This window comes from Phalacrocorax aristotelis, unplaced genomic scaffold (assembly GCF_949628215.1).
Source record: "Phalacrocorax aristotelis unplaced genomic scaffold, bGulAri2.1 scaffold_187, whole genome shotgun sequence".
NCBI classification, from domain to species: domain Eukaryota; kingdom Metazoa; phylum Chordata; class Aves; order Suliformes; family Phalacrocoracidae; genus Phalacrocorax; species Phalacrocorax aristotelis.
In genome coordinates this window covers 16199-31257 of record NW_027441167.1, presented here as the reverse complement: position 1 = coordinate 31257, position 15059 = coordinate 16199, and the positions used below count along the sequence as shown (strand labels likewise).

Below are 15059 nucleotides of genomic sequence, written 5' to 3'. Positions count from 1 at the left end.
TGAAAGGGGACACCTTAAAAATCTCAATTGCTCCCTTCAAATTCCTCTGTCCGGCACAAAACCCACCCAAAAACCTCATCTTTTGCCCAGGGAATTAATTGTTATTTCGTCAAACTGCTTGTTGTCCCAGTTATAGTCCTCGAAAGGAACTCCTTCAATTCAACATTTGTTCAAACCAACAGACCTTGTTTCTCCAACTTGATAAGCCATCAAATCAATAGTTCGTCAAACTGAAAGTCCATCAGATCAATAGTTGATCAAAAGCCCATCAAATCAATAGTTCATCAGATCAATAGTTGATCAAAAGTCCATCAAATCAATAGTTCATTAAATCAAGTCTATCAAATCAATAGTTCGTCAAATCAATAGTTTGTCAGAGTAAAAGTCCATTGAATCAATAGTTCATCAAATCAAAAGGCCATAAAATCAATAGTTCATTAAATCAAGGGTATAAAATCAATACTTCATCAAATCAATAATTAATCAAATCAATAGTTGATCAAATCAAAATTCCATCAAATCAAAATTCCATCAAATCAAAAGTCCATCAAATCAATAGTTCATCAAATCAATAGTTCATTAAATCAAGTCTGTAAAATCAATAGTTCATCAGAGCAAGAGTTCATAAAATGAATAGTTCATCAAATCAATAGTTCGTCAAACTGAAAGTCCATCAGATCAATAGTTGATCAAAAGTCCATCAAATCAATAGTTCATCAGATCAAGAGTTCATTAAATCAATAGTTCGTCAGGTCAAGTCAATCAATTCAATAGTTCATTAAACCAAGTCTATCAAATCAAGTCCATCAAATCAATAGTTTGTCAAATTGAAACTTCATCAGATCAATAGCTGATCAAATCAAAATTCCACCAAACCGAAAGCCCACCGAGCCGCTCTTCCTTATCTGCCAAGACTAGACCAGGTGCCACCCCAGGCCCAGCCTGGCTCTTGGTGCCCAGCCTGGGCTGCCAGTGCTGACCTCAGGGGTGATGACGGCACTGACGGCAAATTCTCCTCTTCCCGCGGCTTTTCTAGGTGTTTTTTACTTGCCCGGCGTCGCCGCGCCAGCTCCGCATCACCTGGGGGAAGACTTTGTGGTGGCCTTCATGCAAAACGGTTTGCAGCAGACCCTCAGCAGCGACTTCAAGCTGCTCATCACAGGTTATTCGCCCTTCACGTCCGTAACCATCTCCATGAAGAAGCCGGGCTTGAGGATGACGGTGCAGACAACCACGGGCCAAACCATGCTCGTGAAGATCCCGCCCCAAGCAGAGATGGTGGGGATGAAACTCTTCGACAATGCTGTGGTGGTGAGGGCCAACAACGCCATCTCCTTGGTGATGGTCAATGAGAAACCCACCTCGGTTGACTCAGCCGTGGTCTACCCGGTGCACAGCTGGGGCAGGGAGTACCACGTTGTGACGCCCAACGTCGGCACCGACCACTACGGCGAGTTTGTGGTGGCCGCTTGGGATGAGCCCACCACGGTTGACGTGCACCTCAAAGCCACGGTGACCTACCAAGGCCGGTCTTACCCCCGGGGCTCAGTGCTCCCCCTCAGGCTGGAGCCCTTCCAAGCAGCCCAACTCCAAAGCCCGTCTGATATGTCTGGCACAAGAATCGTGGCGCAGAAACCTGTGGCCGTCTTCACCGGCCACACTTGCTTGGCCAGGTTCACCCACTGCGACCATTTGGTGGAGCAACTCCAGCCCGTTTCCAGCTGGGGCACCACCTTCATCGTACCGCCGTTGCCTTTCGAGACTCAGTCCGATATCATCTACGTCTCCACCTCCCAACCGACGCGCGTGGAGTCTCAACACGGCGTGACCAAGGCCGTCCGGCAGCTACGGCCCAGCCGGTCGACGCTCTACGGACTCCAAGCCTTAAATACTTTGTACCTCTCCGCCGACGCCGGCATCCAGGTTATTTTTTTTGCCGACGGAGGTCATAAAGACGCCACCTCTTACGACCCGTTCTTTATGACCGTCCCAGATATCTCCAGCTACTGCCAATCCTACAACATCTTTGCCCTGGACGATTACGATAATTACGCCCTGCTGATAGCCAAGACCTCGGAGACATCCGGGCTGACGATCAACAAAACGCCGTTGAGAAACGCCGTGTGGAAACCGGTCCCCGGCACCGATTACTCCTGGGCCGGGCACGGTTTGGGCAGACAATTCGCCGTCCATACGGTGGAGCACAAGACGTCCCCCTTCGGGTTGCTCAGCGTGGGGATCCGACAGGAAAAAGCCTACGGGTCGGCGGCCGTGTGCGACAGCGGTGAGCGCCCCGAGGCCGCCTCCAGCTCCCTCCGCCCCCTTTTTGCTTCCCTCCTGCAAATCGAGTTCATCCCTCCGAGCCAGGTGCCGGTCACATCCCCTTTCCATGCCCATGGCTGATAAACCCTGAGCTTGCACCTAGAAGAGTATCTAAATTTAGCTATTTTTAGCCAAAACTGAGCTTTTCTCTCGTAGCACAAGGATAGGCAGGTCTGAAAGGGGATAATTCATCCAGCATGGCTTTGGAGGGGATAATTCTTCTATAGAAATATCATTTATAAGTAATCTATAAATAAATAATCTATAAATAATCTGTAAAGTAATAATCTATAATTAAATAATCGATAGAAGGAGCCTCAAGCGATCAACCCAGATGTTCAAATCTAAGCTTAAAGTGGCAAAACCTACCTGGGATAAATGTTTATCTATAAATAATCTATAAATAAATCATCTATAATTAAATAATCAATGGAAGGAGCCTCAAATGATCAACCCAGATGTTCAAGTCTAATCTTAAGGTGGCTAAACCTACCTGGGATAAATTTTTATCTATAAATAATCTATAAATAAATAATCTATAATTAAACAATAAATAGAAGGAGCCTCATATGATCAACCCAGATGTTCAAGTCTAAGCTTAAGGTGGCTAAACCTACCCGGGGTAATTTTTAATCTGTAAATAATCTATAAATAAATAATCTATAATTAAACAATAAATAGAAGGAGCCTCAAATGATCAACCCAGACGTTCAAGTCTAAGCTTAAGGTGGCTAAACCTACCTGGGATAAATGTTTATCTATAAATAATCTCTAGATAAATAAGCTATAATTAAACAATAAATAGAAAGAGCCTCAAATGATCAACCCAGACATTCAAGTCTAAGCTTAAGGTAGCTAAACCTACCCAGGGTAATTTTTTATCTGTAAATAATCTATAAATAAATAAGCTATAAATAATCTGTAAAGTAATAATCTATAATTAAATAATCAATTGAAGGAGCTTCAAGCGATCAACCCAGACATTCAAGTCTAAGCTTAAGGTGGCTAAACCTACCTGGGATAAATTTTTATCTATAAATAACCTATAAATAAATCATCTATAATCAATCAATGGCAGGAGCCTCAAACGATCAACCCAGACGTTCAAATCTAAGCTCAAAGTGACTAAACCTCCCTGGAATAAAGCCTGGCTTTAATACAGGAGAGAGCTGGAGGTACTGGTTGACCGCCCACGGCGTCAGCGCCGCCTGCGGCATCCGCGAGGCCGAGTCACCCCCCGCAAACCATTTGTGACCTCTTCCAGATCCCTGCCGGCTCGTGCGGTGCCGCGCGAAGGAGACGTGCAAGGCGGAGAAGGGGGCGGCCGTGTGCGCGCACGACTACATGGGAACCTGCACGGGGTCACCGTCGCTGCAGTACCACACCTTCGACGGGGTGACCGTGGGCATCCGGGGTGGCTGCGCCTACACCGTCGCCAAGTATTGCGGCAACGATCCCGCCCTGGTGCCTTTCGTCGTGGAGGAGAAGAAGAGCGAAGGCCACGCGGAGGAGTGGTTGACCGACGTCTACGTGTACAACTACAACATCTCCATCCACACAGGAGAAGGAGGCAAAATACAGGTGGGTTTTTCCAGGCTGTGGCAATTCCGGACAAAGCCTTTCGTGCCGAGTGGAAAAAGGGTAAAACGTCGCGGCGGGAGAGGTTGAACTATTGAAAAAAAAAGAAATGAGGGGAGATCCACCAAAACCACCGAGTATTGGGAAATTTTGCATTACAAATCAAGGCGTGGCGAAGGAAGGGTGTTTTGTACCTGGCTCGAGTTGCCCTCAGAGGTGTCTCCCGTTAAACCATGCTCAAGTTTTGGTCAACATCATGAAAAAGGGAATTTTATGGATGTAGTTCGACCATGAGGTTGGCTTTATCCGTGGGGTCCACCAACCACGGAGGCCTACCGCAAACAGGGAGCCTACGTGAGACTTAAGTCTGTTTTGCAAGGTTAGAAGAGGTTTTTTTCCCAGCTGTCCGGTTGGATGGTCTTAACATAAACGGGGTTTTAAGCTCAGAAGTCGAAGGAGATGGTTCTCCCATGACACACTGGCGTTTTGATCTTTTCCTGCTAAAGCATATCTACAAGACGTGGGGCAAAACTGATGGTTTATGCTCATAATTGCCTTCTTCCTGAAAGAAATTTCTCTTTCTCATTGTATTTATATGATTTTTCTTTTTTTTTGGGGGGGGGGGGGGGGGGAGGGGGACGTTTGCGCACTCTTAGCAAAGCCACCACCCGATGCGATTTCATCCTCCTTCTTCTCCTTTCCTCCAAGGTCAACAACAAACTCACCAACCTACCGGCCACCCTGGAAGCGGGGAAGATCCAGATCTCCCAAAACGAGGGTCGGACCATCCTGCAAACGGATTTTGGGCTGCAGTTGACCTACGACGACGACCGGGCCGTGATGGTGGCGGTGCCCAGCAGCTATTTTGGGGCCACCTGTGGACTCTGCGGCAACTTCAACGAGGACACGGAAGACGAGATGACATTTTCCAATGGAACTCAAGCTTCCAGTGTGGAGGATTGGGCCGAGAGCTGGCGAAATCCCTCCTGCCAGGATGATTGTGGAGACCAGGGGATGCTGCAGGGCACGGAAGGCTGTGGTGAGCTCAGATGGGGGGGTCCCTGAGCATTCTGGGGAGAAAGAAGGGGATCTGCATGAGGATCTGGCTGTGGGGGTACCTTAGAGTTGCTGCCCGGCCCACCAAGTTAATGCTTGTAGGCATCAACTTAGTCAACACCTCCAGCATCAGGGACGGGTTGTGTTGCTCTTTTCATGCCAAACCACCCCCAAAATCCACCTTAGCTGATGTCAGATGTCCATAAAGCACAGAATTATGTAGGGGTTTTCCTGAGGGCCCCCCCCATGGGATGTCTCATGGACTGGGAACCGCTTGTAGGCATCAACGAAGCCAACACCTCCAGCGTAGGAACCCGACGTCCCTCTAAGGAAAGCATTTAGCTCCTCCCTTGTGTTGCCCCCTTTTTTTTTTGAGCTCTTCTTCTCAAATATCCTCCCCACAGCCCAGAGGTGCCCTAAAAACAGCCGCTTCGAGGCCTGCGGGACGGCGTGTCCTGCCACCTGCGCCGCCCCCGAAGCCCCCGCGTCCTGCGGCGAGCCGTGCAGGCCGAGCTGCCAGTGCAACGAGGGCTTCGTCCTCCACGAGGGCACGTGCGTCCCGGCCGACACCTGCGCTTGTTTCCACAACGGCCGCTCCTACAACACGCGGGAGGAGTTTTGGGAGGACGGGAGGTGCCAGAGCCGGTGCCGATGCGAGGCGGGGGGCAAGGTGGCTTGCAAGAAGGCCGGCTGCAAGGCCCACGAGAAATGCGTCACGGTGGACGGTGTCCCCAGGTGCCAGGCGAACAAGTACTTCACCTGCATCGGGACGGGCGATCCTCACTACACCACCTTCGACGGGTTGCGATACGATTTCCAAGGGACTTGCATCTACCAGTTCGCAGCCCTTTGCACCCAGGACCCCAAACTGGTCCCTTTCACCGTCACGGTGGAGAACAACAACCGGGGCAGCAAAGCCGTGTCCTTCACCAAAACCGTCACGTTGGAGGTCTACGGCAACCTCATCAGCATGAGCCAGGAGCATCCGCGCAAGGTCAAGGTAGGGGCCTGCCGAGGCGTGAAACTTGCGTCTAAACGGCTGATTTGCTACGTTTTTCCCCCCAAATCCCCCCTTTTTATGGTCACGCACGCCTCCGTAGAGGCATCAATTTCTGCCTGCCGCCTCCAGAGGGAGCCCTCAGCGCCTCGTTTGGATTTAAACACTTTATTTTTAAACGCTTAACGCAGTTCATGTTAAAAAAAGAAGGAAAAGAAAACCCCACGCCTTGTTTATGGCGCGCTGGAAACAGCCCGTTTTCGCTCTGGCGAACCAAGGGGGTGGAAAATACCCATGGCAAAGAGCAAAAACGCTTCCCCGTCAAGACTTCGCTTGGCGTCTTCGGCTTCCTTTTCTCTCGCTCCCACGCGGCTCTCGGAGCTTAGCTTTCCTTTCTCGCCGACAGCTGCAAACTGACTCAATCCGTTCGGGAAAGGTTTGGTTCCCGCCTTGTTCCAGCCAGGGTTGCACAAAAGGCTTGGCTACAGCTTCTCCTCTCTTTTTTTTTTCCCCCCCTGAAAAATCATATTTTCCACTTCGTGTCGAACCCCGGGCCTGAAAATCCTCCCCGTGCAAAAGGGTTTTACAGGAACACCCAAATCTCAAGCGATTTGAGTTTTGCCTGGAAATTCTCCTTGGGCAAAATATTTACCGAAATATTTACTTGGCTGATTTGAATTCGCCCAAAAACCCTCCCCGTGCAAAAAGGCTTTGCAAAACCACTCAAATTTCAACCGATTCACATAAAAACCCTCCCTGTGCAAAAAGGTTTTGCAAAACCACTCAAACTTCACCTGATTCGCCAAAAAATCCTCCACGTGCTAAAAGGCTTTTGCAAAACCCCTCAAATTTCACCTGATTCACGTAAAAACCCTCCCCGTGCAAAAAGGCTTTTGCAAAACCCCTCAAATTTCACCTGATTCACGTAAAAATCCTCCCCATGCAAAAAGGTTTTGCAAAACCACTCAAACTTCACCTGATTCGCCAAAAAATCCTCCACGTGCTAAAAGGCTTTCCAAAACCCCTTGAATTTCACCCGAATCACATAAAAACCCTCCCTGTGCAAAAAGGCTTTGCAAAACCCCTCAAATTTCACCCGATTCACGTAAAAATCCTCCATGTGCAAAACGGCTTTGCAAAACCCCTCGAATTTCACCTGATTCACGTAAAAACCCTCCCTGTGCAAAAAGGCTTTGCAAAACCCCTCGAATTTCAACCGATTCACGTAAAAATCCTCCATGTGCAAAACAGCTTTGCAAAACCCCTCAAAATTCACCTGATTCACGTGAAAATCCTCCACGTGCAAAAAGGTTTTGCAAAACCACTCAAATTTCACCCGATTCACGTAAAAATCCTCCATGTGCAAAAAGGCTTTGCAAAACCCCTCAAATTTCACCTGATTCACGTGAAAATCCTCCACGTGCAAAAAGGTTTTGCAAAACCACTCAAATTTCACCCGATTCACGTAAAAATCCTCCATGTGCAAAAAGGCTTTGCAAAACCACTCAAATTTCACCTGATTCACATAAAAATCCTCCATGTGCAAAAAGGCTTTGCAAAACCCCTCAAATTTCACCCGATTCACGTAAAAATCCTCCATGTGCAAAAAGGCTTCGCAAAACCCCTCGAATTTCACCTGATTCACGTAAAAACCCTCCCTGTGCAAAAAGGTTTTGCAAAACCCCTCAAATTTCACCCGATTCACATAAAAACCCTCCCTGTGCAAAAAGGCTTTGCAAAACCCCTCGAATTTCATCTGATTCGCATAAAAACCCTCCCCATGCAAAAAGGTTTTGCAAAACCACTCAAACTTCACCTGGTTCGCCAAAAAATCCTCCATGTGCAAAAAGGCTTTGCAAAACCCCTCGAATTTCACCCGAATCACATCAAAACCCTCCCTGTGCAAAAAGGCTTTGCAAAACCCCTCAAATTTCACACGTTTCGCATAAAACCCCAGCTCAACGGTGCCTTCGTGACGCTCCCGTTCGCCCAGCACGGCCAGTTCGAGCTCTACCACAGCGGCGTCCACGGCTTCGCCCGCACCGCCTTCGGCTTGCGGGTCAGCTTCGACTGGCACAGCTACGCCCGCGTCATCCTCCCCGACGCCTACGCCGGCGCCGTCTGCGGCCTCTGCGGCGACGCCAACGGCGACCCCGACGACGACTTCGTCGCTCGCGGCGGCAGACGGGCCGCGGATGAAATCCAGCTGGCCGACAGCTGGAAGGTGGGAGACGTCCCCGGCTGCTCGTCCGGTTGCGTCGGGGATTGCCCGACGTGCGACGAGGAGCAGAAACAACCCTACCGCGGTGACGGCTATTGCGGGGTGATCGCCAGAGCTGGGGGGCCCTTCCGGGCTTGTCACCCCGTCGTCAACCCCGCGCCCTTCCTCGAGGATTGCGCCTTCGACGCCTGCCACTACAAAGGCCACCGGGACACGTTGTGCAAAGCCGTCGCCGCCTACGTGACCGAGTGCCAGAGCCAGGGCGTCGGCGTGGAGCGGTGGAGGACGCCGTCCTTCTGCGGTGAGCAGGGCCAGGAGGGGATTCCGCCCCCTCCCCAGCTCCGCTTCCCCGTAAAAATAAAGGGTTTTGAGCCCAACCGCCCACCTTCAGCTTTGCCAAAGCCAAGGGAAAACTCCAAACGCCTCCGAAATTGGCTTTATTTACCCCGTTTCCAACATCTTGCAATGCGGTGACTTCATGCCCGCCCTCCACAGCCCCGAGGCCGAACGATGAGTTTAGATAACAACTACGGGTCGGGGGTGGGGGGGGGAAATTCCACCTGACTCGTTTCCAATGCAAAATTCATCCCTTCCTTCAGGCAACGGTGCAAAATAAACCCCCGGGTTCTGCCCTCCTGCAAGGGGGGGGCAACACAAAATCAGTCCCTGTTGCTCTCCAGAGCGGTATTGATGCTCACCCCACCCCAGCTTTGCTCGGATTTGCACCCTAGGCTTTGGGCTGATGGAGAAATAGGGTTTATCAGCCCTGTTTCCCACCCTTCCTTCTAGAAAAAGAAATGACTTTTCTTCTCTCCCTCCGCACCCCCGAGGCCAAACGATGAGTTCAGACCCGAATATGGACACAGGAAAACTCCCTCCGGCTCATTTCTGAAGCAACATTCATTCCTCCGTCCTGCAACGGAGCAAAATAAACCCAAATTGCCCTCCTTCGTGCGAGGAAAGAGGAACGCAAAATAAATCCCCATCGCGTTTCATTAACGCAAGGGAAGGGGAAGGGCAAAATCAGTCCCCTCTGCCCTCCAGAGCGATATTGAGGCCCCACCGCCAAAGAGTTGCTTAATTCACCCCCACCACCCCCCCACCCCCCACCCCAAGCTTCGGTGCGATGACAGAAACGCGATGCTTTCGGCTCCAAATCCAAGCCGGGCTTCACGTTTTGCTCCTCTGCTTCTCGCAGGCGCCTCCTGCCCCCGGCATTCACACTACGAGCTCTGCGGGAGCAGCTGCCCGGCCACGTGCCGGGGCCGAGGCATCCCCGAGGGCTGCGCCTCGGTGCCGTGCACCGAAGGCTGCTTCTGCGACGAGGGCTTTGTCCTCAGCGGCGACGAGTGCGTGCCGGCGGGCGAGTGCGGCTGCGAGCACCGGGGCCGCTACTACAAGAAGGGCGAAGCTTTCTACGCCTCGTGCCGGGAGAGGTGCCGCTGCGAAGCCAACGGGGCGGTGGAGTGCGAGGAAGGCTTCTGCGGCACCCACGAGGAGTGTCGAGTAGAGGACGGGGTGCTGGGGTGCTACCCCACCAGCTACGGGCGGCTGGTGGTGTCGGGCGACCCGCACTACGTGACGTTCGACGGACGAGCCTTCGACCTCCGGGGTTCCTGCACCTACGTCCTGGCGCGGCTCTGCAAGCCGGAGGCGCGGCTGACGAACTTCTCGGTGCTGCTGGAGCATGACGTGGGCGGGCAGGGCAACGTGGCGCTGGTGAAGAAGGTGGTCGTCTCCGTCCACGGGTACGCAGTCAGCATGGAGAGGGGACGGAAGTGGGAGGTGATGGTAAGTCAGGAGGGCCCCGCGCCCGGGTGCAGGTGGGGGTGCAAAATCTGCGGTGTACACGTGCGCGCAAACTCCCGTGGTGCGTGCAAACTCCCTCTGTGCATGCAAAAGCCCTCGGTGCGTGCAAAATCCCTCGGTGCGTGCAGGATCCCCCTGTGCACACAAAATCCCTCTGTGTGTACAAAATCCCTCTGTGCACACAAAATCCCTTGGTGCGTGCAAGATCCCTCTGTGCATGCAAGATCCCTCTGTGCACACAAACTCCCTCAGTGCCTGCAAAATCTGTCAGTGCATGCAAAATCTGTTGGTGGATACAAAATCCCCATGTGTGGATAATCCCTCGGTGCACGCAAAATCCCTCGGTGCACACAAAATCCCTCGGTGCACACAAAATCCCTCAGTGCACACAAAATCCCTCTGTGCACACAAAATCCCTTGGTGCACACAAAATCCCTCAGTGCTCGCAAAATCCCACGGTGCACAAAAAATCCCTCGGTGCACGCAAAATCCCTCGGTGCACACAAAATCCCTCAGTGCTCACAAAATCCCTCTGTGCACACAAAATCCCTCAGTGCACACAAAATCCCTCAGTGCTCGCAAAATCCCTCGGTGCACAAAAAATCCCTCGGTGAACACAAAATCCCTCGGTGCACACAAAATCCCTCAGTGCTCGCAAAATCCCTTGGTGCACACAAAATCCCTCAGTGCTCGCAAAATCCCTCGGTGCACACAAAATCCCTCAGTGCATGCAAAATCCCTCAGTGCACACAAAATCCCTTGGTGCACACAAAATCCCTTGATGCCTGCAAAATCCCTCTGTGCACACAAAATCCCTCGGTGCACACAAAATCCCTCAGTGCACACAAAATCCCTCAGTGCACACAAAATCCCTCGGTGCACACAAAATCCCTCGGTGCACACAAAATCCCTCAGTGCTCGCAAAATCCCTCGGTGCACACAAAATCCCTCAGTGCACACAAAATCCCTCAGTGCATGCAAAATCCCTCAGTGCACACAAAATCCCTCGGTGCACACAAAATCCCTCAGTGCACACAAAATCCCTCAGTGCATGCAAAATCCCTCAGTGCACACAAAATCCCTCGGTGCACACAAAATCCCTCGGTGCACGCAAAGTCCCTCAGTGCACACAAAGTCCCTCGGTGCACACAAAATCCCTCGGTGCACACAAAGTCCCTCGGTGCACACAAAATCCCTCGGTGCACACAAAATCCCTTGGTGCACACAAAATCCCTCGGTGCACACAAAGTCCCTCGGTGCACACAAAATCCCTTGGTGCACACAAAATCCCTTGGTGCACACAAAATCCCTCGGTGCACACAAAGTCCCTCGGTGCACACAAAATCCCTTGGTGCACACAAAATCCCTCGGTGCACACAAAGTCCCTCGGTGCACACAAAATCCCTCGGTGCACGCAAAGTCCCTCGGTGCACACAAAATCCCTCGGTGCACACAAAATCCCTCGGTGCACACAAAATCCCTCAGTGCTCGCAAAATCCCTTGGTGCACACAAAATCCCTCAGTGCTCGCAAAATCCCTCTGTGCACACAAAATCCCTCAGTGCATGCAAAATCCCTCAGTGCTCGCAAAATCCCTCAGTGCACACAAAATCCCTCAGTGCTTGCAAAATCCCTCGGTGCACACAAAATCCCTCGGTGCACACAAAATCCCTCGGTGCACACAAAATCCCTTGGTGCACACAAAATCCCTTGATGCCTGCAAAATCCCTCTGTGCACACAAAATCCCTCAGTGCACACAAAATCCCTCAGTGCACACAAAATCCCTCGGTGCACACAAAATCCCTCGGTGCACACAAAATCCCTCAGTGCTCGCAAAATCCCACGGTGCACACAAAATCCCTCGGTGCACACAAAATCCCTCAGTGCTCGCAAAATCCCTTGGTGCACGCAAAATCCCTCAGTGCTCGCAAAATCCCACGGTGCACACAAAATCCCTCGGTGCACACAAAATCCCTCAGTGCTCGCAAAATCCCTTGGTGCACACAAAATCCCTCAGTGCTCGCAAAATCCCTCAGTGCACACAAAATCCCTCAGTGCACGCAAAATCCCTCAGTGCACACAAAATCCCTCGGTGCACACAAAATCCCTCTGTGCACACAAAATCCCTCGGTGCACACAAAATCCCTTGGTGCACACAAAATCGCTCGGTGCACACAAAATCCCTCGGTGCACACAAAATCCCTTGGTGCACACAAAATCCCTCGGTGCACACAAAATCCCTCGGTGCACACAAAATCCCTCGGTGCACACAGAATCCCTCAGTGCTCGCAAAATCCCTCGGTGCACGCAAAATCCCTCAGTGCTCGCAAAATCCCACGGTGCACACAAAATCCCTCAGTGCTCGCAAAATCCCACGGTGCACACAAAATCCCTTGGTGCACACAAAATCCCTCAGTGCTCGCAAAATCCCTCAGTGCACGCAAAATCCCTCAGTGCTCGCAAAATCCCACGGTGCACACAAAATCCCTCGGTGCACACAAAATCCCTCAGTGCTCGCAAAATCCCTCGGTGCACACAAAATCCCTCGGTGCACACAAAATCGCTCGGTGCACACAAAATCCCTCGGTGCACACAAGATCCCTTGGTGCACACAAAATCCCTCGGTGCACACAAAATCCCTCGGTGCACACAAAATCCCTCGGTGCACACAAAATCCCTCAGTGCTCGCAAAATCCCACGGTGCACACAAAATCCCTCGGTGCACACAAAATCCCTCAGTGCACACAAAATCCCTCTGTGCACACAAAATCCCTCAGTGCTCGCAAAATCCCACGGTGCACACAAAATCCCTCAGTGCACACAAAATCCCTCAGTGCTCGCAAAATCCCTCGGTGCACACAAAATCCCTTGGTGCACACAAAATCCCTCAGTGCTCGCAAAATCCCTCAGTGCACACAGAATCCCTCGGTGCACACAAAATCCCTCAGTGCACACAAAATGCCTCGGTGCACACAAAATCCCTCGGTGCACACAAAATCCCTCGGTGCACACAAAATCCCTTGGTGCACACAAAATCCCTTGATGCCTGCAAAATCCCTCGGTGCACACAAAATCCCTCTGTGCACACAAAATCCCTCGGTGCACACAAAATCCCTCTGTGCATGCAAGATCCCTCTGTGCACACAAACTCCCTCAGTGCCTGCAAAATCTGTCAGTGCATGCAAAATCTGTTGGTGGATACAAAATCCCCATGTGTGGATAATCCCTCGGTGCACGCAAAATCCCTCGGTGCACACAAAATCCCTCGGTGCACACAAAATCCCTCAGTGCACACAAAATCCCTCTGTGCACACAAAATCCCTTGGTGCACACAAAATCCCTCAGTGCTCGCAAAATCCCACGGTGCACAAAAAATCCCTCGGTGCACGCAAAATCCCTCGGTGCACACAAAATCCCTCAGTGCTCACAAAATCCCTCTGTGCACACAAAATCCCTCAGTGCACACAAAATCCCTCAGTGCTCGCAAAATCCCTCGGTGCACAAAAAATCCCTCGGTGAACACAAAATCCCTCGGTGCACACAAAATCCCTCAGTGCTCGCAAAATCCCTTGGTGCACACAAAATCCCTCAGTGCTCGCAAAATCCCTCGGTGCACACAAAATCCCTCAGTGCATGCAAAATCCCTCAGTGCACACAAAATCCCTCGGTGCACACAAAGTCCCTCTGTGCACACAAAATCCCTCGGTGCACACAAAATCCCTCAGTGCACACAAAATCCCTCAGTGCACACAAAATCCCTCGGTGCACACAAAATCCCTCGGTGCACACAAAATCCCTCAGTGCACACAAAATCCCTCAGTGCACACAAAATCCCTCGGTGCACACAAAATCCCTCAGTGCACACAAAATCCCTCAGTGCACACAAAATCCCTCGGTGCACACAAAATCCCTCGGTGCACACAAAATCCCTCAGTGCTCGCAAAATCCCTCAGTGCATGCAAAATCCCTCAGTGCACACAAAATCCCTCGGTGCACACAAAATCCCTTGATGCCTGCAAAATCCCTCTGTGCACACAAAATCCCTCAGTGCACACAAAATCCCTCAGTGCACACAAAATCCCTCAGTGCACACAAAATCCCTCGGTGCACACAAAATCCCTTGGTGCACACAAAATCCCTTGATGCCTGCAAAATCCCTCGGTGCACACAAAATCCCTCTGTGCACACAAAATCCCTTGGTGCACACAAAATCCCTCGGTGCACACAAAATCCCTCGGTGCACGCAAAGTCCCTCGGTGCACACAAAGTCCCTCGGTGCACACAAAATCCCTCGGTGCTCACAAAGTCCCTCGGTGCACACAAAATCCCTCGGTGCACACAAAATCCCTCGGTGCACACAAAGTCCCTCGGTGCACACAAAATCCCTCGGTGCACACAAAATCCCTTGGTGCACACAAAATCCCTCGGTGCACACAAAGTCCCTCGGTGCACACAAAATCCCTTGGTGCACACAAAATCCCTCGGTGCACACAAAGTCCCTCGGTGCACACAAAATCCCTCGGTGCACGCAAAGTCCCTCGGTGCACACAAAATCCCTCGGTGCACACAAAATCCCTCGGTGCACACAAAATCCCTCGGTGCACAAAAAATCCCTCGGTGCACACAAAATCCCTCAGTGCTCGCAAAATCCCTTGGTGCACACAAAATCCCTCAGTGCTCGCAAAATCCCTCAGTGCACACAAAATCCCTCAGTGCTCGCAAAATCCCTCGGTGCACACAAAATCCCTCAGTGCACACAAAATCCCTCAGTGCTCGCAAAATCCCTCGGTGCACACAGAATCCCTCGGTGCACACAAAATCCCTCAGTGCTTGCAAAATCCCTCGGTGCACACAAAATCCCTCGGTGCACACAAAATCCCTTGGTGCACACAAAATCCCTCGGTGCACACAAAATCCCTTGGTGCACACAAAATCCCTCGGTGCACACAAAATCCCTCGGTGCACGCAAAGTCCCTCGGTGCACACAAAGTCCCTCGGTGCACACAAAATCCCTTGGTGCACACAAAATCCCTCGGTGCACGCAAAGTCCCTCGGTGCACACAAAATCCCTCGGTG

General features: G+C 51.3%; 1 protein-coding gene across 1 annotated transcript in view; it reads left to right on the top strand.

The window, feature by feature from the left end:
* Positions 1-15059, top strand: part of LOC142050984 (IgGFc-binding protein-like) — a 31282-nt gene that overhangs the window by 9891 nt on the left and 6332 nt on the right. Inside the window, exons 9-14 of the mRNA XM_075080180.1 lie at positions 1037-2284; positions 3587-3903; positions 4609-4939; positions 5361-5956; positions 7911-8475; positions 9373-9965. Coding sequence (XP_074936281.1) covers positions 1037-2284; positions 3587-3903; positions 4609-4939; positions 5361-5956; positions 7911-8475; positions 9373-9965 — 3650 coding nt within the window. The remainder of the gene's footprint in view (positions 1-1036; positions 2285-3586; positions 3904-4608; positions 4940-5360; positions 5957-7910; positions 8476-9372; positions 9966-15059) is intronic.